At 35.9% G+C, this 22,929-nt stretch overlaps 3 protein-coding genes across 6 annotated transcripts in view; 2 read left to right on the top strand and 1 right to left on the bottom strand.

The window, feature by feature from the left end:
* Positions 1-2,330: 2,330 nt before the first annotated feature.
* LOC106174310 (uncharacterized) lies at positions 2,331-7,218 on the top strand. Of its 3 annotated transcripts, XM_086998368.1 has the most exons (7): positions 2,331-2,728; positions 3,753-3,864; positions 4,142-4,244; positions 4,511-4,633; positions 5,152-5,240; positions 5,803-5,876; positions 6,121-6,275. In XM_086998368.1, the coding sequence occupies exons 2-7, from the start codon at positions 3,771-3,773 to the stop codon at positions 6,127-6,129; spliced, it is 492 nt and encodes a 163-aa protein (XP_086854494.1). In that variant the 5' UTR covers positions 2,331-2,728; positions 3,753-3,770; the 3' UTR covers positions 6,130-6,275. The 3 variants fall into 3 exon arrangements, with proteins under 3 accessions (XP_086854494.1, XP_013411268.2, XP_086854493.1); XM_013555814.2 differs by having other exon boundaries at positions 5,803-7,218; XM_086998367.1 differs by lacking the exon at positions 3,753-3,864 and having other exon boundaries at positions 5,803-7,218.
* A 166-nt stretch (positions 7,219-7,384) lies between these two features.
* Positions 7,385-20,713, bottom strand: LOC106174263 (uncharacterized). Of its 2 annotated transcripts, XM_013555742.3 has the most exons (14): positions 20,107-20,713; positions 19,516-19,559; positions 18,710-18,839; positions 17,824-17,904; positions 17,107-17,222; positions 14,810-15,119; positions 14,205-14,260; positions 11,668-11,753; positions 11,102-11,259; positions 10,641-10,812; positions 10,151-10,418; positions 9,783-9,925; positions 8,815-9,050; positions 7,385-8,399 (listed from the first exon to the last, which is right to left on the bottom strand). In XM_013555742.3, the coding sequence occupies exons 3-14, from the start codon at positions 18,828-18,830 to the stop codon at positions 8,164-8,166; spliced, it is 1,983 nt and encodes a 660-aa protein (XP_013411196.1). In that variant the 5' UTR covers positions 18,831-18,839; positions 19,516-19,559; positions 20,107-20,713; the 3' UTR covers positions 7,385-8,163. The 2 variants fall into 2 exon arrangements, with proteins under 2 accessions (XP_013411196.1, XP_086854492.1); XM_086998366.1 differs by lacking the exon at positions 20,107-20,713 and having other exon boundaries at positions 19,516-19,831.
* Positions 20,633-22,929, top strand: part of LOC106176749 (uncharacterized) — a 30,381-nt gene continuing 28,084 nt past the window's right edge. Inside the window, exon 1 of the mRNA XM_013559260.2 lies at positions 20,633-22,468. Coding sequence (XP_013414714.2) covers positions 20,633-22,468 — 1,836 coding nt within the window. The remainder of the gene's footprint in view (positions 22,469-22,929) is intronic.

The raw sequence follows: 22,929 nt of genomic DNA, 5'->3' as shown, positions 1-22,929 counted from the left end.
CGATGTTTTGCTGTATACAGTGGGTACCTCGGAGGTCATTAGGTGTTCTTACCTGCTAAAACCAGTTTGGTGTTCGCTAAGGGCTTTGAAAAACGCATTTTAGTGGCAATTTACCCCTCGTTCTGAACGGACTAAGTGTTTTTTGTTTAGTTGCAGCAGCGTATCCCGAAAGACAGTGGGTCCTGTACCCTGTAGGTAAAATTTTGATACATTGGGGGTGACCTCTGTGTAGGTACATCAGTCTGGGCATTACTCTATAAAACTGTGGGGACCGTTCCGTTTGGCGCTATGATCTGTCTGGTGATGTCTGTCTTTTTCGCGCCATTCTGCCTTAGATTAACAAATTTATAATGCACTTCTTGACTCATCTTACGCACTGCAAAACTGGCCGCTTGCATGCAAAATTTCAAATTTTTCTATGCAGTAGTTGCTGAAATATGGATACTTTTTTGACAGAACCAAGCTTTGCCTAAGCCAAGCTTTGATCAGCCCAAAGGAACACTACCCAATTAAATCACTGCAAATTACATAGTGTAGCAGCGCAACATGCATGAAAGTCAGTTAATTGGTAGTGACACAAATGACTGCATACTTTTACATTCACAAATCTTATATGAAATCGGAGTTTTTTGAAAAAAGAACGTATTTTTACCTAGGTATACCTTCGAAACTTAAATATTCCATATTAAATGTCAAGTCTGTATTTAACTTTATCAGGAATGGAAAAAGATAAAAAATAAAATGAGCAAGGATGGCGTCTGATTACAAAAATGGACGGAAAAAGGTACAGCAAATAAAAATTTTTCCAAGGCCCTAAACTTTACATGGCTTAAGAGACTTCTTTATGAAGAAAATAAGAGTAAGTGGAGAGCGTTTTTCTTGGCAAAATGTCAGGAATCGGTAGTAACAAAAGGTGGATTAAAAATACTAAAAGCAACTTCTTATCCCTTTTGGCAAACATTACTGGTTCTTTGAGTGAAATTCAGGAAAATTTCAATTTAACCCCAGGTGAAATCTTATCACAACCATTATGTCAAAACTCAAAAATTGAAAAAAATTAAAAAAACTATTTTCCATAAAAGATGGTGTAAAAATGTTTTTGTTTTTTTTTACATCAATGATATTATTAATGACATTTGAACTCCCCTCTGTCTAGAGGAACTCAACAAAAAATCAACCTTAACACTAACTTTCTGGGCTAATTCAGCATGTTAAATACTTGTTGCTAGGGTAATATGCTGCCTAGCAACTGTTGCAATGGTTTACTTGGGTTTTTAATGTCTTAAAATAGTATTGTGATAGTTCTGATGGTTTGAAACATTATTAAAAGCCTTTTTAAATCATTTAAACTGAACAAGAAAGGTCCAATTAGCTTGTTACTAAGGTAAATCACTTCCTTAGCAACGGTTGCTAAGCAACGCTTTGAAATTTTGGGCACTGCCCTTGAAAATGATCAGCATAGTCCAAAGAACATTTGTGCCAAGTTTCATGCTTTTTCCACCTTTTGAGCAATTTTTGCACCAGTCATCTAGACTATTGTAGAGATCCAGTATAACTACGTAGTATAAGTCGGCCTATGCATACCAGTGCAGTTTACTGTTACACAACGCCGTTCTCCCTTGGGCAAAATTAAAGGCTAAAATCCACGTTTCAATTTACCACTTCAAGGGAAAGATTCAGAACAGCGCCCTGGCCTGAATTTTGATCTTACAAACTGACCTCGGAAACCACAAAATTTTCTTTCATGCCCGAAATCTGTGATTTTAAATACACGACCCCCACCATTAAATGTCCCACCGACCCTCACATTGACTGCCTCTCTTGTTAAAGAGCACAATTCAAATTAATTTAAAAGAGACAAACTTAGCTGTTATTACAGAATCGGGATTCTTTATCATAGATTTTGTCTCGACTCCAGGGACGTCTCAATTTCTTTTTCGCCCTATATATATATCTTATTAAGTTGAATGGTCTTTATCGCAGCATCTTTATTTAAGTTCATTAAAAACCACAAATCTAAGGAATTGTGTGTACGCGCCGTAATGTACATGATCTTTGGATGGTTATTTTAAGTAATCCGATGTTGATAATTTCGAATCCTATACATTATAGTACATAAGCGTACATGGAAAGCATCAAAACAGATTAAAGGCATTTTCGCGTCGATCATTATACCGTTTTATTTGCATCTCATCTGTAGCGAACATTTGTTGCCAGATTAACGAAGCACCGCGCAATTATGTAAGAGAACCACGAAAATAGAGCACCCGCACCAGACACGGGCATTTAATTTTGGTTGGTCCGTAAAGGCTTGTATTCGACCGGAGGCTACGGAAGCGTACAAGTGCCACAACACACAACAAAAACACTCGACACACAACACAATCGCAACACAACACATTAACTTCTCGACACAACACCAAAGAAAATCGCGACACAACACATTAACTTCTCGACACCAAAGAAAGTCGCAACACAACACAATTAACTTCTCGACACAACGGAAATAGGTGGCGCTATCGGCGCGGACGTCTTGGAAAAGCCGCGAAAACCCACAGAACGAAAGCGCACAGAGAAAAACTCTCGGACATACAACTGCATGTTATGCATTGTATTTCCACACGTAAATCATTTGTAAAGTTCAAAAATCAATTTCAACCGTCCAATTTTAACAAACCATCTTGAATCTCTACAAAAGCCAGATAGACAACGATTCTAAGCAACCAAGGTAAGCATACATGTATTTTCTTTTCTAGTTTAATTTTACTGGTATATTTCTTATCAAAAAGATTGAAATCGGTCTTTGTTCTGAGAATACCACATGGTCCTTGTTATAATTAACAAATCTTAATGCTCTGTAATTTTTAAAGTGATTTCTTCTTTCTTTGCACGTTGCTAATAACAAAAATTAGTAAATATTAGTAATTGGCATTGTTTAAAATTACGAGGACTTGGTTAAGTGTAACAGGTTAATGTCCTGCTGCACTGACAATATTTAATGTTTTTATGCCATTATTAATATATTAAATATATAGAGAACAGCCCTTGAGATTACATGCTTACTAGTACAAGCATGAGGAGCAAATTAAGTTTCAAGTGTTATGCATTTACTTTACTAATTTATTTACATACATTGCATTGATTATCAAATATTTATGTTGCATTTACAATATTGGAATTTCAAAATATGTGAGCACAGTAACAAGTTTAGTTTTATTCAGTTTAATTTGGAAATGTCAAATTGGGTATTGGGTATATTGTTACTGTCTACAAGTAAAGAAAATTTTCTAAAATTTCATAATTATCCACTAATATTTTCCGTTGAACCCGCACTGATTGTCCCCAGCTATGATATATCCCCTGGCTTCATTACTCTCAACATCAATACCCCCCTCCCCACACACACACACACACATACACACACGCGCTCAGCATAGAACATTCACAGCAAATGATCTGATAATAAAACTTCTCTGTAATACAATGTTTTCAAAAGTGCTCTTTTCTTGGAACTAAAAGTGACATATTATTATAAATGCCTTGAGAAATAAGGAAACAATCACTGAACCATATGGAACTTCAAAAAACATGTACAGCTTTTACAACAGTTCTTCTTTATGATTTTCAAAGACTATACACATAACTAAGGAGGGGGGGGGGCAGGGGCGGATTTAGGATGTCTTCTGGGTCTTCCAGAAGACGGTCAGATTTTCAAGTTTACATTGACGGGTATCTATTTTTTTCTGTCAAAGGACGGTCAAAAATAGAGGATGGATCAACAAAGACAATTCGGAAGACAGTCAGAAAATAACTCTGGATCTGTCCCTGGGGGGGAGGGTTGGTGCATGGGAGTAACAATACAAGGTAGTATAGAAATGTAATGACTAAAACACAAAATACGTCTTCAACAGATTGACTTAATAGTCAATTAAATAGTTGGAAATAACCATGAAGGTGCAGTCGATTCAGAACAACATATACTGGTACAAACTGCTGTATTGTTATTATTGCCTATATGTATTAAAATCCATGAATGAAGTTTTTAGAGGATTGCGCTTTCTTATAATTAGCATTTATAGCTAGAATTTGTGATGCAAATTTTATTTTGAAATGTTCAACATTTTTAAGTTTTATATTTCAGATAACAAGTGGGCATATGCCATGGTTCTCTTGATATTGACATTACTGTGGCAAAGTTTCCAAGGGGCAAATGGATTACCATCATTGCCACTCATTGAGTTTAGGTCAGTATGCACAAATGGCCACCTTCTATGACAATGTAGACACCAATTCTAGACAGGGCCTAGCACTGACCAGGTTGTGCAGCATGAATCTGAAACACAAATAGTACTAGTACACTAATCTTACTTATACAAAATTGGTTATTTTCCTTTGTAAATGTTGTAAATTTGGTGTAAACTTTGTGAGTGTAAGTTTCTCTTACAGCTAATTCAGATTTAAAGTGCTTGAAGGAATATTCTCAATGCTCTAAGTTTACATTTAATTTTAGATCTGAACAAGAAGCAATCGAAGCTTACTTCAGCCAAGGCTTCCAATACAAAGCTATTGTTATTTTTCTTGGGTTGTACCATGGGATTCATTTGAGCCTAAGGACCCTTAAACGGCGGATCAGGTACTTGTACAATTAAAGATGATCGAGAAATTTGATAATAAATTGACCATGTGGGCAGTAATTGTTACCAACCTTTTCCTTTTTCATTTACAAATCTCATTAAGAGGCAAATATTTCCAAGTGAAGTACTAGTAATGAGACAGTACTTAAAACAAACCTACTTCTAAGTCTTTGTACTTGTGACAGTTCTTTCTAAAGTCTGTAATTTGCATACATGAAACAGTAAGAAATTAGCTGAAAAGCAGATTAAATTGTATATAAGTTTAAGATAGACTGATATCATATTCAGATTTGCAAAATATAAGTAGGTTGATAAAATGTGTTAAAGGTCTACCTGCATTTTAGCATGCAGCCAAAATCGGTGAGCCATTTTTCATTGCATATTCCCCTTTTTATAAATTTCACCAGCTAAAATTAGACTGGACAACCAAAACATATTTTAGCAGTCATATGAGTTAATGAAGAGTATTCAGCGAGATTAAATTTTGTGCAAGTTTAAAACTGTATATCTTTATCAGGTCTTATGGGTTATCAAGACGAGGTTTTGCAAGCCAGTCACCTCTTCACTTAGTCTATCAAGCTATAAGAAGAGAATTGGAAGGAACAGGTATCATAATTAGACCTCATTCATATTAATGGTCATTTATGGCCATAAATGGTCATAAATGGTCATCTGGTGTGCTATTGCACATACATCACATATATCACTATCATACATGTACATATTTTTTGTAGGGGAGGGGCGCTATACAGGAGGTTCTTTTTTCTGAAAAAGTGGACCTTTTACCATATAACCCCTATGTACCTAGGTCAAATTTTACCCAGAGTGGACCTTTTTCCAGCAAAAAGGGGGTTCTTTCAAACCCCCCGAAACCCCGCTGGCTACGGGCCTGCTATGTATATTTAGTCAATATAATACAGCGGTTGTTGAGCTCTATTAACTAGACCCACATTATTTTGGGGCAATTTTTTATTGCATCACATTTAGCTGCTCAGTATATAGTTTTTTTTTTTACTATAGTCGTCTGTCATGAAACTTTTCTTTTCTTTTACATGTACAATGTGCAGTGAGATTAAGGTCTGTTTAATCCTTTATATTAATAACGAATTGTAACAATTTACAAATTTTGTCTAACATTTTTTTTTTATTTTTAAATTAAAATTGCTAGGTAGACTTGGAGGATATAGATCCATGTGGCAAAGGCTGATTAGGAAATACCATCTTAGAGTTACTCAAGAAATGGTGAGATTATTATTGCGTCAGATTGACCCCATTAGTGTAGAAAACCGACGCTTGAGTCGCTTACAAAGAAGAACCTACATCAGTCAAGGGCCAAACCACTGCTGGCATGTAGACGGCTATGATAAACTGAAAATATATGGTTTTGAAATTAATGGTTGCATCGATGGTTTCTCTAGGAGAATAATGTGGTTGGAATGTAACCACACAAATCACAAGAGTTCTATAATATGTAAGTATTTTTTAGACACAGTGAGACAAATGGGTATGATATGCCCTAAGATTGTGAGGACAGATTGTGGCACTGAAATTTCATTGTTGGCCCCAGTTCAGTGTTCCTTGACAAACAGCTCACACGGTCATAGATATGGAACATCGCCAAGCAATCAACGGATTGAGCAGTGGTGGTCTTTTCTCAGAAGAAACCGTTCAACATATTGGATTAACCTTTTTGAAGATCTTACTGAGGAGGGTCACTTTACTGTTGGCAACAGTTTACAAATAGAATGTTTGAGATTTTGTTTTATGGATCTGTTGAGGAAAGATCTCCAAGAAGCAGCAGTGTTTTGGAATACACACAGAATTAGACCAAGCCGATATGCTTCTTGTCCAGCAGGGATCCCAGATGAGTTGTACTTTTTGCCACCAAATGGTAGGGACTGTAAGGTGGATGTAAGTCACCAGGACTGGGACATGTTCTACAATTTTACAGAGGCTAACTCAGTGTGCCAGGATGGGGAGCTAGAAGAGTTTTTGCAGTTTCTTATGGAAACCTACAACCTTATATACCCTGAAAATGTTGACGATGCATTGGAGTTATACTTAAGACTTAAAGCATTGACTTGTGATTAATATAGAGCAAAACAATCTAACGATAAGCTGTTTCAAGGGGGATAAATGCTGAATAAAATAGTACATTTAGTAAGTAGATACATGTAGTCCTGACATTTTTCTCTTTTACATAATACACTCAAACTGATATACATTTGAAGGCACTGACCATGTTGAATGACTACTCAGTCAATTACATATGTAAATATGGTATCTTGTCTTTCTTCCCAAATGTCCTTGAATGATGTTGCCCATATGCTGAGCTTTCAGGTTTAACTGTATATTCAGGGGTCCTTCCAATGCACAGTTAATGTAATATCATTTGAGTTGGGACTTCTTTCCTGCATGGTCTCATTTTCCATCCATAATCGGGGCGCATATGAGGCAGAATTTTGCATAAAATTAGCACATTAGTCTGTGTATGGAGTTTTGTATGGAGTTGGGGTCTTCTTGCCCACTTACATGTATAGGGGCACAGGTAATCAAAGGACTACAATAAAACTGTTTAAAATTCCTTGCCTGCCTTTATTTTGTAGAATTTTATTTTTTACAATTATGTACAGTTTTTTTATTTAATGTTTCCATGATATTACATAACGTTTAAACCCTGTCATTGAATGATAATCTTTTAAAGCTTTTTCATTATCATTTATTAAAAATGATATGACATCTTACTTTTTCTATTTAGATATGTCCTTAGTGTGTATTTATTGAGTGTTAGGCCACATTTATGTCCTGCCAAGCTGTCTTGCTGCTGAAATCTCAATAATGCTAATCTGCTTAATAAACAAACAATACTCCTTACAGATTGTCTGTAACACCTTTTCAAGTGTGTATTATATACTTTGCAGAGCCATGCAGTTTCTCTCATCTATCTTCTTTATAATTGTATTGTTCTACATTATTTTTTCCACCATTGGCATGTTTTAAAAGGTCTAAAAAAATAAATGGTCTTTACATTTCCAAAACAAATGTTATATTATTTGTATACGCTACAGTTGCACACCAAACATAAAAATGTTTAAATCCATAGTTAAAACTACCAAACATCATTTAAGCAAGCAAGCACATGTACATCTGTGAAGTTGCCTTACAGCTGCTTATGTGATGAAAACAAAACTGTCTTGCTATTGCAGCCCATAGGATCTTTGAATATATCCGTGCACATAATAACATACTATTAGCTAGAGTGCAAATTCTACTATCAGCTAGTCTTCAAATTCCATGGTAGAATTTCTTTACATAACAAATCCATACTGTTCGTATTGTTGCTAAGAAATTGAGAATTAAGCCAATTCCCTCAGTCACAGATCTCACCAGCAATCCTCCCAGGTCCTCTTCACCTTTAGGCAGGTGTAAATATAGCCCACAAGTTGATGCCCAAGGGAACCTACAACGTTCACTAGGTGAGAAGATAATTACAGTGCTGTGTATAAACAATATGTTGTATAATCTGCACTTATGAAATGGAGAACCCCATTCCTTCTTGGATTGCTGTGACAAGTAGATCTCCCAGGTCATCTCCCGTGGGCAGGTGTAAATACAGGCCACATGTTGATGCCCAGGGGAACCGACACCTTTCACTGGGGATGAAGAACCCAACCTCTAACTTTTTTTCGAAACCACCTGGTGGGATTTCTTCTGCTCCGGTTATGAAGCCCAAAACTTTATGAAGTGTGACCTGTGACCTTCCACCTGGAATGAAGAGTCTTATTATTATTATATGACTAAACATATCACTATAAATGAAACTATACAAGTCATAATGTAGCCCTGGATTTGGTATTTGACTGCCTTCCCACAACCCTGTTCAACTAGCTGGGTCAATCTATCTTCACGGGGCCTCTCGTCAGATTGCTTTCAATTTAAGCAGTTTAATGGTCTGCAGGAGAGCTAATTACCCACTAGTAGCTTCAGTAGGCGCCCCAGACATTTAAGCTGCTCAAACTGAATGCAATCTAGCAAAGACCCCATAGAGATGGATCAATCCACCTAGACCTATAGGGTTGTGGGGTCACTCCCTTAGACACTATACATTCCTTTATAGACATTAATTTGTAATCAAACATTTTGACAACTGTTTTTTTCCCTCTCTTTAGCCATTACTTACTCTCACAGTCCTGTAGGAATCTTTCCCACAGCAGTACTGTATCTTCTTCAACATCTTTGACAGCGCTATTGTCACTGTGGACATAGGACATGTTATCTTTAAACCACATCCTTGTGACAGCAGAGGTACTGTGCACAAACAACCTCTGTAAAGAGGAAGGGTATTTGTGCATCAGCACCCCCAACTGCCCTATACTATTCAGTCCACCCAAAAACTCATCCGCTTCTGTTTTACTCCTGAAGAACAAAAAAAAGTCATAATGATAATATAAAAAGATTTTAGAAATATAAAAGAATTATTTTGTTTAATTCTATATTATCAATTTTCTTTTTGCACTTTTAAGGATTTCACATAGAGGAATTCATAAGGGGAGAAAAAACAAATTGCAAACAAATTTAGTCTGCAACTCTCCTGCAATCAACAGTTTCTAGGGTTTTTACTCTTTTCAAATCCTCAATAAAAATTGCCCTCAGACAATTAGGAAATGATGGTTAGAAAAAAATTGTTTTTAGTAAAGACCCCATATATTACTATGTTATAAAAAATTAGTTAGAAATGGACATATTATACTTAAAGCCTTCTATTTGTTAAGGAGCTGCTGCTTGGATATAGTATCCTGACTGTGACATACCCAAGTCACAAGACAGCGAATGGCACTGGCCACAATTTAACAATTACGCATCAAATCAATCACAATTACATTCCTTTAGAGTGGTAGATCAAAGATAACATTGTAAACTGTTCCTTATTTGCTGCCACATCAGTAAAGCACTGCCGCTGATAAATACCTCAAACATCAATCCCCCTTGCTTTGTGTAACAAATTGCAAACGAAGTGCAATTTGACATGTCTATATACATCTATAAACATAATTACATTGGGTAATAGAAGTATTTTTAAAAATCATTTTTAAGTGACAAGTAATCAATGATTGTTTCCTGACTAGGGTTCAAATTTATATATCTTACTTGTAATATACTATGTTCAGCAGAAGCTGAAATATCATTGTTTCCTTCTCCTCGAAAGAAAACTTAAAAATCCCCTGGTCACATATCCAATCCATTTCAGCTGCCACCACTGCGTCAAATTCTGTTTTATCACTGCAATATATCTGCAATTAGCATATGTACATTTACTTTAATTTTGAAGTGGATACTATACTGCTATTTAAATGATTCATTCTGTTGATAAATTAATTAATGTAGAACCATTAGATGTGTTGGGAAAAGAGGTTGTGTAAGAGGTAAAGAAAAAAGAAACATTTTTTTTTTCATTTGTAATTGATAATTACAAATAAAGAAGTGCTTTGAACTTATTTTACTTGTACAGTTATTACCTTGTTGAGCTTATCTTTCTCCTCTGGCAAAAGTAATCCTATATACTTAGGAATGTCCTCCCTCTTTGGCTCCCTCCCCACCATCTTTTCAAAGAGCAGGGGGTGGAGCATGGGGAACCCAGGTCCACCATGGAGAATGCTCCAGGCAACCAGCTGCCCTGATTTATGGTGGCTTCCTGCCTCCAGTTTAGTGACATTATGTCTAAAGACAAGGGCCTCTGGAGGGCCTTCAAATATATCCAGAGATGAAATTTCTTTCATAAGTAGTCTGAAAATTGCAAAATATTTGCCATAACAGATACCTGTGTAGGAAACCCATTTTTAAATGCATTGATACATAAAATTTAAAGCATGTTTTCATCACACATAATACAAGTTAAAACAATTCATGAGTAAATATGCATAAACAGACCATAATATACAGCATTAACCTAGGTAAATAAATGGTTTTCATCAATCAATACCAATCAATAAATATATATATATATACCTAAAACACTCTCTTCGTGGCCCACCATCATCTAGGGCTTTCTCTCCGGAAAATTCCACTTTGGGAATTTTAAAAAAAGAAAATCCTTCTCTCTTGGTGGCAGATAGGACACTGTTTAAAAGTTTCCTCCTCCGCACAATCAGTTCCTCATCTTCTGTCTTGGCATTTTGTTCTATAATTCAAAATTTAAATCTCTTGTCTAAATATACTGTATGCATATGTCAACCACACATCTGTATGTCTACACAATCACATAATTTAAACCCTAAAACACCTTGTAATTGTTGTGTATGTTACTAGTACAGTGTACATGTATATGGCATTGTAATGCCAGGGTATAGTTTTTTACTTTAAAAAGTTTTGAATTGACTATTTTACAGCAATTTTGGATGAAAAGGGTATATTGCACAGCTACTGAAAGAAGTAACATAGAGTAAAAAAGGATCTGTATTCTGTTTTACCTTGCCAAGCAATGACAAGAGCTGTGAGATCCATTTCTTGCTCAGGACTGGCATTTGTATCTTGGGTTTCCACATTTGTGGACCACACCTCTTCTGGGTAATCATCTGGATCATCTTGTAATGCCTCAACATAAGTCTCATATGATGACTGTTCAGTCCTGCAACATTGATTGAGGCACACAAAATTAATTGGTTCATAAACAGAGATGTCTGGAAACAAAATCTTGATTTGGTTCACTTCTTTGAACTGGTTAATACCCTAGGCTCTAGATCTTGAACATACAAAGCCAGTAAAAATAGTCTTGAAGTTTGCTAAGAGATAATAATAAATTTCATCTTTTACCTGACACTGCAAGGTATGATACAAATCTGCTTCATGTTACATGTACAATCATCCAGAGATAATACACACATCTTTAAAAAGTTTGCAATAAAGGCTGCAACATCGGGCAGCTTGTACCAGCTATTTCATAGTTTCTAACTCCAAACAAATATGAGGTTCAAGATGTATTGTATTTCTTTGTAACATTGTTCTAGTTCTAAGTGTATTAATAATCACATCAAACCTAGTGCTGGAGGCATCAACCCTGAAGCTCACAGTTGGAGTTCCTGCATCAACTCTACAGCCAACTTCTTTAGTATGTATCCATTCCTACAAAATTAATGCCAATATAAAGTGATGCTCTAAACTACAGCAAAAAGATGTATACATATACAAGGGAGGTAGGGTATGTTGAAAAATTATTACTAAATATATTTAAACACATGTTTGATTACTACCAACTCTCATAACAGCATGAAGTCTTCATTAACATATTGTGTACAGTATAATGTTTTTGTTAAACAGAGATGCTCTTTGTTAAAAAGAGATAGAGGGGCAAACCACAAGTACAACTATAACACCAAAAAAGCATAAAACACAAAATAACAAGCCAATATGAAAGCTTAGCGTGTGTCAAATATTTCAGCCTCAAGTTAAATACAATAAGCTGCAATCATTAATGAGGTAGGGTTTATAAAGATTGAATACCAACTTCTAGTATCTATATAGAGGTGCGCTGGACAGAATCATATGTATGTTGTTTTAAGTATTAATTTAATACTACAAGTCTTAAGGATGACATGTTTACTGGTCTTTATGCAAAGAATGTGTATATTAATTTAAAGAGGAAATAAACTGAAAGAGTTTTTGTGATCTAAACTGTGTGAATTATACTGTCCAGAAATCTCAAAATCAAGACCGAGGAAAATACCTCCAGAATACCCTTACAGAATACAGAGTAGTTCTTTAGCCCATACAAATGCGATCATGTGTTACATGTTACTTATTAGAGCAATGGGCCCTCCCTTATTTAGGCATGTGCAAGGGTTGATCAAAAAGTCCTAGCATAGTAGATGAAAAAAGAGACTATTTTGATTTAACTATTTTCACTCTATATTCTTTCTTAACCCAAATTACTCTGGGATCTCTCAGAGAGCATTCACATTGAGAAGAGCCGAGGTATAGTAAGGCCGAGACCTAAATATGGTGGACCTACATAAAAGGAAGACCCTGTAATCCTTTCATGGTCTCTCCTCTCCCATGCGTCGTCCCCGTGGGGGTACAGTTTGGGGAATGGAACAGAGATTTAATGAGTGTACCCCCACAGCTAACAATGAAAACATTTTTTAGTCTTGCATACAGCACATACATGTAGTCCACTTATGAATTTCTGTACAGCATAGATTAGGACTACCGGTGTACCATGATATTCTGACTCCCCAGTCAGATTTTCATTATGAAAATGTGACTCCCCCTATGAAATTTTGACTCCCCCCCCCCCCCCCCCCCCCCAAATAAAACATTCATTAATCTCATTTTATTTCAGTAAATGACTATGACCTTGTAGTATGCATAATGGAGGATACATTGGCACTTTTTCTTTGGGGAGACAATGGGCAGTTAAGTGCACATTTTTAACTTTCTTATTTTTTCATGAAAATTTTCACCTGTAAACTACAAAAAAAAGGCCAATGTATCCTCCATTTTACATACTAAAAGATCACAGTCATATACTCCAAATAAAATAAGATTTATGGGGGGGGTGAGGGGGTCAAATTTTGATGGGAGAGTCAGATTTTCATTATGTGCACATTTTTAATTTTCTTATTTTATTATAAAAGTTTTCACCTGCAAACTACAAAAAAAGTGCCTATGTATATGTATCCTCCATTTTACATACTACAAGATCACAGTCATATACTCAAAATAAAAACAGATTTATGAAGTTTTGTGGAGGGGGAGTCAAATTTTCATTGGGGGAGTCAGATTTTCATGTTACACCAGTACATGCTGAACACCAAACATGATGTCATATATATATATCTGTATTACTAGCTTCACTCCATTAGACTTTAAAGTCTATAACCTGATCAATGATGTTTCAATCCAAACAAGTGTGTGTGTGTGTGTGTGTGTGCGCGTGCGCGTGTGTGTAAAGGCCAAAAAACAAAAATGCCCTATTGCAAACCTACTATGCTTGTGGGTTAGCCTACAATGCCAAGTAATTCTCCTTTCTGTGCTCCAATAACATTATACAAAATTTTTAGATGTAACCCCATCCCCATAACATAACAGTTTTGTGAACAAACAGTAAACAAAAGATATAGCAAGTGACAATGAAACTAAGCAAGGGAAAGTGCATTTATTATGGTGAAGTGCCATTTTATCAATTAATAATACGTGGTAAAGCAGAATATGCAAGGAAAAGTCAAGAAGAGAAAAAAAAAAAAAAAAAAACACTACCAATCTCTGCAACTATCCTCACATACATTACCTATATTTGCTAGATGTATCTTAGCTGCTGAGTACTTCATCATGTGCATTAATCAATAATATATTTCAATGGATTAACTTCTTGAGAAAAAGGATATAAGGATGTACAGTCATAATAAATGCCCACAACATCATTACATATATTAATATTGGCAAAAAACTGGGATACATAATACAATGAAAAGAATGACTACGTCAGATATGTACCAGCTGTAATAGGGATCTGAAATTTCTCCTACTTAAAAGGACATGTTTTATACCAAAATAGTTTAAATTTTAAAGTATTACCTCTAAATCGGACTCTTCATCACTTGTTAATATCTCTACATGTGCTTCTTCTTTTTCTGAAATTATTAAAAGGTTAATTAAGAATAAAATATAGTTATAAATTAATTTTAAATGTAGTCCACAAAATATTAAATTTGCCTCTACACAAATATATATTGATACTAAAAATTAACCATAATGTAGCACTAATGACCAATTAGGAGCTATATTGAATGCATTGGACCTACACTATCCTTTTAGGATACAAAAGAAAAAGGTTAATTTTCTCATATATTTTTTTTCATCAAAAAAGGTCAATAACATGGGACAAGCTTGGCCAGATATGCTTATTGAGGATTACATTAGGGTTGGTAGAGCTACATTTTGCCACCGTAGCACATTTTGCAATCTAAGAAAAACATGCAATGCAAATGTATGATTTGAGGAACGATGGAAATAAGTGTTGGGTGGAGATGATGTAACTCTGACACTGGATGCCTATCAGAATTAATTATGCCCCATAATACTGAACAGCTTTATTGTGCAGCTGTGAAGAACTACATGTATTCAACCTGCTTGGGTCCATTGGGCCCCCATTTTCCTGATAAGGGTTAAACCAATACTACCTAGGTGCTCCCTAGCACAAATGTATAGAACAAGCCTCTGCCAGTCCTTTTGAATTTGCTCCTTATATCCCCTGATGGTGAACTTGGCAGGGGGGTTTCCTTCAGGGAGGTGTTCCACCACCTTGCCACTGTCATAAGTCAGACAGTATCCTCCCTCTTCCATTTCATGTCCATTGTGGGCTCTGTGTTTGGCCAAACAGGCCTGCAAAGTCTCCTCTGCAGTCCAGCTTGGCCTTACAGTCACTTTCAGGGTCTTCCCCCTAAAAGGCTTTAAACAGCCGTTTTTAGGTATGAGAATTCCCACTCTGATCTGAAATCACATGTGTGAAAAAGTAACATTATTCTTTGGATTAAATTATCACTTGATTAGGCTTTCTTTTAGATAATAATCATGATTGTGCATAACACAAAAAAACTGATTTTTTTATCACCACATTCTGTTTAAACCTTCAGATAGACAAATATAATATAATATGGAAACACCACCCACAAACCCTTCAATAGAAGACTTAACTCCACATAATATTGTATTTTACACAATACTAAAATAACTGATAGAGATTATCAGTTTTGTGGTAGCTGGGGTAATGCTAGCAATTTTTTTCGCTTAGCCAAATCATCACTTTTTTGTCAATTTGTTGTCCGAATGGTATAAAATGAGTCAAATCTAGCCGTTTATGTTTAGACAGTTTAAGCCAGTTTTAGCATTTAGCTAAATTGGCAAGTGTTAGCACTATTCCAGGGTAGGTTTGGTGGAAAATTGCTTAGCTGAAATGTATCGATAGTAGCATTAGATCTAATTTCATGGAAGGTGTCCCATAAACCACTACATATTTGGTTGGATTAAAATGTTTTGATAAAAGAACATTTCAGGGAGATTTCATAGTGATTGGATTAGGCCACACTTTTTTAATTTTATGGATGACATCCTGCGCGCGCACCGATTTTCGTCCGTTCTCCAAAAAAAAAAAAAAAAAAAAACACCCCCCCCCCTCCCCATCGAAGTCGGTTGTCGCAAACGTCGTTATTGAATTTGCCGGAAAATGTGCTTTCTGCGCATGCGTATTACTGCCACGTGGAAATGTGGCCGCTTTGCCATCAAATTCATCTCTAGGATTACTTTCAAATTACAGGACAATTAATTATATAAAGTCATAAAGAGAACGGGGCCGTCGTTTTGGATTGTTATGCCATTGATATTGGGCCACTTTTTTACAATTATGCGAAAGGCTGGCAGCGGCCAGCAACTATCGCTCGGAAAATTTCAGTGATATTCTGTCCAATGCAACACATACCAGGTTTTCTTGTAGCGAAAAAAAAAAAGGGTCGACAGGGCGTCGAGGTATTTGGTGGGCTGTAGGTCGGTCAGGCCACCCGACAGTTTGGCTGCTTCATGTGAGTCGAAGTAGCCCAAATGGCATCGACCGAAATGACCTTTTATAGAATTGGTAGTATTAAGCATATCTTTGCATCATTTTTTAACATTTCTGTGTAGTGTTCATAATGCTTTAATATTCTGAGAGTACAAATAAAGACATGCTGTTTGTTTGATATTTGTTTTATTGATTGTTATACCAACAAAATGCATGAAATAACCTTAAATAGATTGGGTAATATGCAGCATGTCTATCAGGCCCGTAGCCAGCAATTCCAAAAGGGAAGGGGTTCTTTTTTTGAAAAAGTGGACCATTTTCCATACAAACTTAATGTATCTAGTTCAAATTTTACCCAGAGTGGACCTTTTCCCAGCAAAAGGGGTGGTTCTTTCTAACCCCCTGGCTACGGGCCCATATATTCATGACTTTTTTTTACCTTTCTACGAAGTATTTACAATGCTTTAATATTTTGAGAGCATGGATAAAGACATATTGTTAGTTTGATACGTGTTTCTGTGGTAAATTTGAGTTTCCAGCTGTGTACTGACAGCATTCCTTTACTTAAGCAGCATTTTTTTTTTTTGGACTGTTTTTTTTTTTTTTTTCGCCCTCTCGCACCGATTTCGGGGTCCCCAGAGGATGTCATCCATAAAAATAAAAAAGTGTGGCCTTAGTCGGTATTGTATTTAGGAAGTCATGCTTCTCATTTGTGATATTAAGTAGTAATCATGGACTTAGAAACATAAACAAATTTTCTCACCCAGTTTTTTGTCTAGTACCTGAATAGATGGTAGTGTCAGATTAAATTCCAGATAACCAATTATTGTGTGGTATATAAGATCCCCTAAAGAAGACTGGTTTAATTTTTTCAAAAAGTACCGAGACCTCAAGATTTTTTACCCTCCTTAATTCATTACTTACATTCACTTCATTGTCCTTCATTGAAAATCTTGATTTCTTGTTTGTAAAAAAAGAGTTCCTTTCAGTGTTCCTCTTTTCTCTCATTTTTTTGAATGTTTGGAGCAGCTGGGGTAGGTCTGAAATATAAGCAAATTTAGAATACATTTCAACAATCAACACCAGCCACTATGTTTAAAGGAAGGCACCAAATTAGGTGAAAGTGCTTTAATTCAATAAACCCAAATACTCAATCTACATGTATGTAATTTGACCCTGGCTAACTTACGATTTGCTGCCTTTAAACTGATTATAAAGATGCAGTCAGGGAATTATTTTCTTGAAAAAATTCTTATTTCTGTCTTAATCGCAATTAAGCTGCAATAACCCTAAACTTAATTATTCTGAGGAAAAATTCTAATTCCAGGGTTATTATAAAAACTGAAAGTTAAAAAGATATGGCTGCCACAGACAACTGTAAGTTTAAATGTTACGTCTGCTTATTATATGCAGCACTGAAGGAAGCTAAAATTTTTGAAAGGCTAAAATAGCGAAATAAATTGTAATGTAATTTGGTTTATGTGTATTTTTCTGACCCTAGCACAGAGATTTTTCTCAACCTATTGGTTAGAAGGGAATATATTATCCCGAGAAGACAAAAGAGTTGTACGCTTTTTAATAATAATGATAATAATAATACTCTTTATTTATTATAGTTTGTTTTATTAAGTTGCTACTTACCTTCCTTTTTCGGCTCAAGGAAACCTGCACTTGAACTTGAACTGAGGCCACTCACACCAGCAATGGCTGCACTTGCCACATCTACAATAACATTACCATATTATTAATTAATATATTATTTGATATATTGTTGTTTCAATTTTAAAAAATTGTGGAATGATGTAATGAAAATGAAAAGGAGATAACATTATTATTTAATCAATTAAGAATGACATTCTTATATTGCACCCAGTTTTGTCTGCATAACAAATAAAGACAGACTGAAAACAAGTCCATCTAATATAGATTTGTGAGGCCAATATATTATAAATTAATCTTAATCATATGCACTTAGCTATATGCTAGATAATATAAGTTATATTTAATGTTTTTCGCCTTTATTATTCAAAATAATATTAATCAAAATATTCAATATTTTGAAAACTATATAAAAAAATTTTTAATGTCCTTTCCAAACACTATTTAACACTTTTTCTGGATTAAAAGTGTTCATAAAATAATAATTAATTATCAAACCTAAAATCCATTTGGGACTCTTGTGTCTGGTTTCGGAAATTATGCATTTATGAGCCGAACAAATACCACAGAATGGCTATTACCAGGTTATTAGCAGTCTCTTGGAAATCCCTTGTGATTTTAATCCAAACTTTTGATTGACAAACCAAGTTAAGTACCTCACCAAGAACAAAAATGGATCCCTTTCATTTACACAGTCAAAATTCATCTGTATTGGAATAATCTTGTAATTTATAGGCATGAAAAGAGATGTAAATTCTGCATTAAGATGTCACCTTATAACCATAAAAGTCTGAGTCCAGATAGGTAGAACATGTTAGATAGGTAGAATATTCTTTAATTTCCTAAATTAATGATATCCATAACCTACCTCTGTTAGAGTTTTCAATTTGTCTGCTGGACCAATCTGGCAGTGATTTGCCGCAAAATGTGCAGCATAAAAAATTTTCAAATCCACAGGGCAATTCCTTGCCACAATAGGGGCAGTACATGATATCACACTGAAATAAAGTATATAATTTTTTTTTAGAATTCATAGAAATTGCCCTAAAAGACTTGCACCACATTCTGAATCTGTAGACATGGGGAAACTGCGGGTCTAACTGGTGATGACCACCTGAAAAGCCAAAAGATCGACAAGAACTTTGATAATGCAGGTCCTCTGGACCAGCAAGGTTTATGTGTGGAAACACGTACAATGCATAAAAAAATGAATCATACATTGTAGAGTTTGCGTGCATTTGTCGAAATGATGACATAACTAGATGATATGTAATTAGATGATGGAACCTTTATTTACTGTTAGGTAGTACCAGGATAATAGCAGAGTATTTTAATACCAAATTACTGTGAATCTGAAATAATAAAATAAATTAACAAAAATCAAAGAAAAAAATAAAAGGTCTCACCAATATTCTGACCTTGTTACATTGTCTTAAACTAACATGTCTTGACTGTACTCAGACTGACAGGGGAATATTATATTTGACAATTTGTACACTGCTAATTAATTAAACTGAATCATTTAACAGACTATGAATGTAGTGACATAGAAATATAAAAAAAAAAATAAGAAATTAATTCTAATGTAGTATTTGTAACATAAAGAATGGACTATTAATAACATGTCTCTAATTTAAATAAACCAGCGAATACATTGTACAGTTTAACACTCACAATTTTGGCTCCTTTTGCCCTTGTGCACGTAATCTCAAGTTGTCCTATAAGAAATATATATGTTCTTTAGCAAACAGACATTTAATTCTACTAACAATAATTTTCAATCAATAAAAAAAAAACCGAATATGACACTACTTAAAACCTGATAAACTAATTAAAACTGCCTTTTTACTAACTTTTTATAAAATGCTGTGACAAGTAGTAATTACAGGACTGTAGCCAGCAATTTCAAAATGGGGGTCCTTTTTCTGAATAAGTTAACTTTTTGTACCTAGATCAAATTTTACCCAGAGTGGACCTTTTACCAGCAAAAAGGGTGGTTTTTTTTAACACCCCCCCCCCCCCACCCCCCACCCCCCCCCACCCCGCCCCCCCCGGCTACGGGCCTGAATAAAAAAATATTTTGATGTTAATCACGTGCACTTTATATGAAGAAAATCGGGTAGAAATGTACATAACATTTATCTGTAGAAGCCAGTTTAGTTTAAACCATGTGGCATGCTCAGAGAACAAAGCACTGAGGGTGAAACAAGCTTCTATCAATAAAATATACCTTTAAAATTGCATTAAAATGTAAAATATTTTTACCTTGGTTTCTTGGTGTCCTTGCCTATACAATTTGCATAAATATAAACGTAGATGATCTGTTTGATTGTAGAATTTTTGGATTTTTTCTCAAATGGGTGGAACTGCTTCTACTCACGAAATTGCGTATCTTTGACAATTGATTGATTTATGACCATTTGCACTTAAAGTGGGTTAAGCACTACAGCTCATGATCAGCTGCTGGACATGTGATGCCTGGACTTGATAGCCTCTGCTTGTAGCTAAGGATAACAGACTAAATTAAATCATTCTAACATTATCAAAAAAGTTACATTTTACGGAGTTGCTTGAGAAATGATTTATGTGTGAAAATACAATTCATAAAAATGCAGTTGATTTTCTACTTTCGTTCTGTGGGTTTTCGCGGCTTTTCCAAGACGTCCGCGCCGATAGCGCCACCTATTTCCGTTGTGTCGAGAAGTTAATTGTGTTGTGTTGCGACTTTCTTTGGTGTCGAGAAGTTAATGTGTTGTGTCGCGATTTTCTTTGGTGTTGTGTCGAGAAGTTAATGTGTTGTGTTGCGATTGTGTTGTGTGTCGAGTGTTTTTGTTGTGTGTTGTGGCACTTGTACGCTTCCGTAGCCAAGAAAGCGCCAGATACTAAATCATCGACAACAACAACAACTGAGAAGGATAAGAACGGCAAGAAATTAACCGGTAGCAGTGGTACGAAAACACCCGAGTCTCCCAAGGACACGCTATCAGTGAAACCGTTTGGGCAGCAGTTGCTACGGAAATCTCCCGACAGGTCTTTGGAATCGCCTGTGAAGGGTCGCCCTGCAGCTAAAACGACAGGTCAAGATAAACTGGGCAAGAAATCGCCATCGTCACCAAAAACTGTCCTCGAAAATCAAAAGCAAATTACTAAAACAGAACGGATATCAACCGAAAAGGTACATCATGAAACAAAGGCGGCGGCGTCTCAAACAGATCCCCCGCCACCATCCGACGCTCTTAAGAAGTTGGAGGAAGAAAACAAGACGCTGAAGAAAGACGTTGAAAAGTTTAAGTCTCAATTAAAAATAACAGAAGATTCAAAGAAAAAGATTGAAAAGGAGCGCCAAGTTGCCGACACACAAGCACGAGAAGAGTCTACAAAACAAAAGAAGCTCGTAGAAGACTTACAAAATCAGATCAAACAAGCTGAGGATTCAAAGAAAAAAGCGGAGAAAGAACATCTTGTCACCGTTGGCGAATTGGAGGAGGAAACAAAGCGACTTAAAAAGGAAGGAGAAGAACATCAACGTAAATTGACGGCCGCTGAAGAAGACAAGAAAAAAACAGAGAAGGAAAAGGAAAAACTTTGCGAGTCGTCCCGTGTTTTACAAGATGACAAGCGGAAACTCCAAAAGGAAGTAGACGAGCTACACATTCAGCTAAAATCCGCAGAAATTCAGCTAAAAACATCGGAAAATTCACAGAAAAAGTTACAGGCCGAGAAGGAATCACTCGAAGTGAAAAAACTTAAGAACGAAATATCTGCTCTTACATCGCAACTTAAAACTGCCACAGATGAGGCAAAGAACCGCGCAGAAAAAGAAAAAGAAAGAATTGATAAATCTCTGAAAGAAGCACAAGAAGAAAATAAGAAACACAATCAAGAGGTAATAAAACTAAAACAGCAGCTTAAAGCTGCAACAGATTCTACGAAAAAAGTAGAAGAAGAGCGGTCTAGCGAAAAAGCTAAACACACTAAACAAATTGCTGAATTTCAAAAGGAAATAGACTCCCTTAACGGTCGTATAAAAGCTGCCGAAGAGCTCAGTTCAAATCTGGAAAGGAGTAACAAGGAGCTGACAGAAAAACTACAGGAATTGGAAACGAAGTACAGCGAAATGGCGGCCAAGAATACGGGAAGTGATGGCGACACAGAGGTCAGTAAACTCAGAGAGGAGAACGCCATATTGAAGGAGGAAATGGAGGAGATGAAAATGGAAATGGATGAGATTCACGACCAGTTCCGTGAGGAGGAGTCCGTCGAATTACAGGAGTTACAACGAGAACTCGAAATTGCCGCCAAAAATTGCCGCATCCTGCAGTTCAAGCTGCGAAAGTCGGAGCGTAAGAATGACCAGATCGAGGCTGACAAACAGATGTACGAGGAGCGTATACGTTCGTTAGAGAGTCAGTATCAGAGTGCGGAGGATTTACAACACATCCGGGAACTTGAGGAGGAGTTGAACTGTGCAAAGGAAGTTTCAATTCGCCTCAACGAGGAACTTGAGCTGGTTGAGGAGAGACGAACGAGATATGAGGAAGAGAACGAGAAATACCGAGAGCAGATACGAGAATACGCCAACAGGTTGTTGCTGTCAGAAAAAGAAACCAAACGACTAACGCAGGAGGTGAGTACCCGTTTGCCACTTTGTGAATATTTCAGTATTTATTTCTTTTTTTTTTAATTTTATTGCAATTGTTTCGTTTCTAATGAATGACTTCTCATGTTTAAAAAATGTTTAAATCTATATAGAGATTTCATTCCTCTAACCTAATATTCTGCCTCCATCCTGTTAGGTTTAAGCAATGGCAAGATGCCAATAACCTAGGCTAACAGTAAGTTTTCTGAAAAAGTAAAGTTGAACAAGTGTGTGCAATTTGCCAATATCAATCAATTAGACACCGATACAGGAAAAGAGAGCCAACACTGTATTCATACAGAACAAACAGGTTAAAACCATTACACCTTCGTTCTTTATGAATATCCTTCACTGCTCTTTGATATTGGCTAATTTAGGGTATACATTATTTCGTTCAATAACGTCAACTTGAAGAAGCATTAAGGATTGTGCCATTATTTTGTTCCGGT

The sequence above is a fragment of the Lingula anatina genome, unplaced genomic scaffold (genome assembly GCF_051362555.1).
Source record: "Lingula anatina isolate TDL-2025a unplaced genomic scaffold, LinAna3.0 unanchor82, whole genome shotgun sequence".
Classification (NCBI taxonomy): domain Eukaryota; kingdom Metazoa; phylum Brachiopoda; class Lingulata; order Lingulida; family Lingulidae; genus Lingula; species Lingula anatina.
The sequence above is the reverse complement of the archived record's forward strand: the minus strand, read 5'-3'. Positions and strand labels throughout refer to the sequence as shown.

Excerpts from the sequence above, each read along its gene's own strand:
- LOC106174310 (XM_013555814.2), top strand. The coding sequence starts at position 3,771 with ATGGATCAACAAAGACAATTCGGAAGACAGTCAGAAAATAACTCTGGA. Across the intron at positions 3,865-4,141 it reads CATGGGAGTAACAATACAAG|ATAACAAGTGGGCATATGCC; the intron begins GTAGTATAGAAA and ends TTTATATTTCAG. Across the intron at positions 5,241-5,802 it reads AAGAGAATTGGAAGGAACAG|GTAGACTTGGAGGATATAGA; the intron begins GTATCATAATTA and ends TAAAATTGCTAG.
- LOC106174263 (XM_013555742.3), bottom strand. The coding sequence starts at position 18,830 with ATGTACTGCCCCTATTGTGGCAAGGAATTGCCCTGTGGATTTGAAAAT. Across the intron at positions 11,754-14,204 it reads ATGAAGAGTCCGATTTAGAG|GAATGGATACATACTAAAGA; the intron begins GTAATACTTTAA and ends TTAATTTTGTAG. Across the intron at positions 9,051-9,782 it reads CTGAACATAGTATATTACAA|GAGTAAAACAGAAGCGGATG; the intron begins GTAAGATATATA and ends TTTGTTCTTCAG.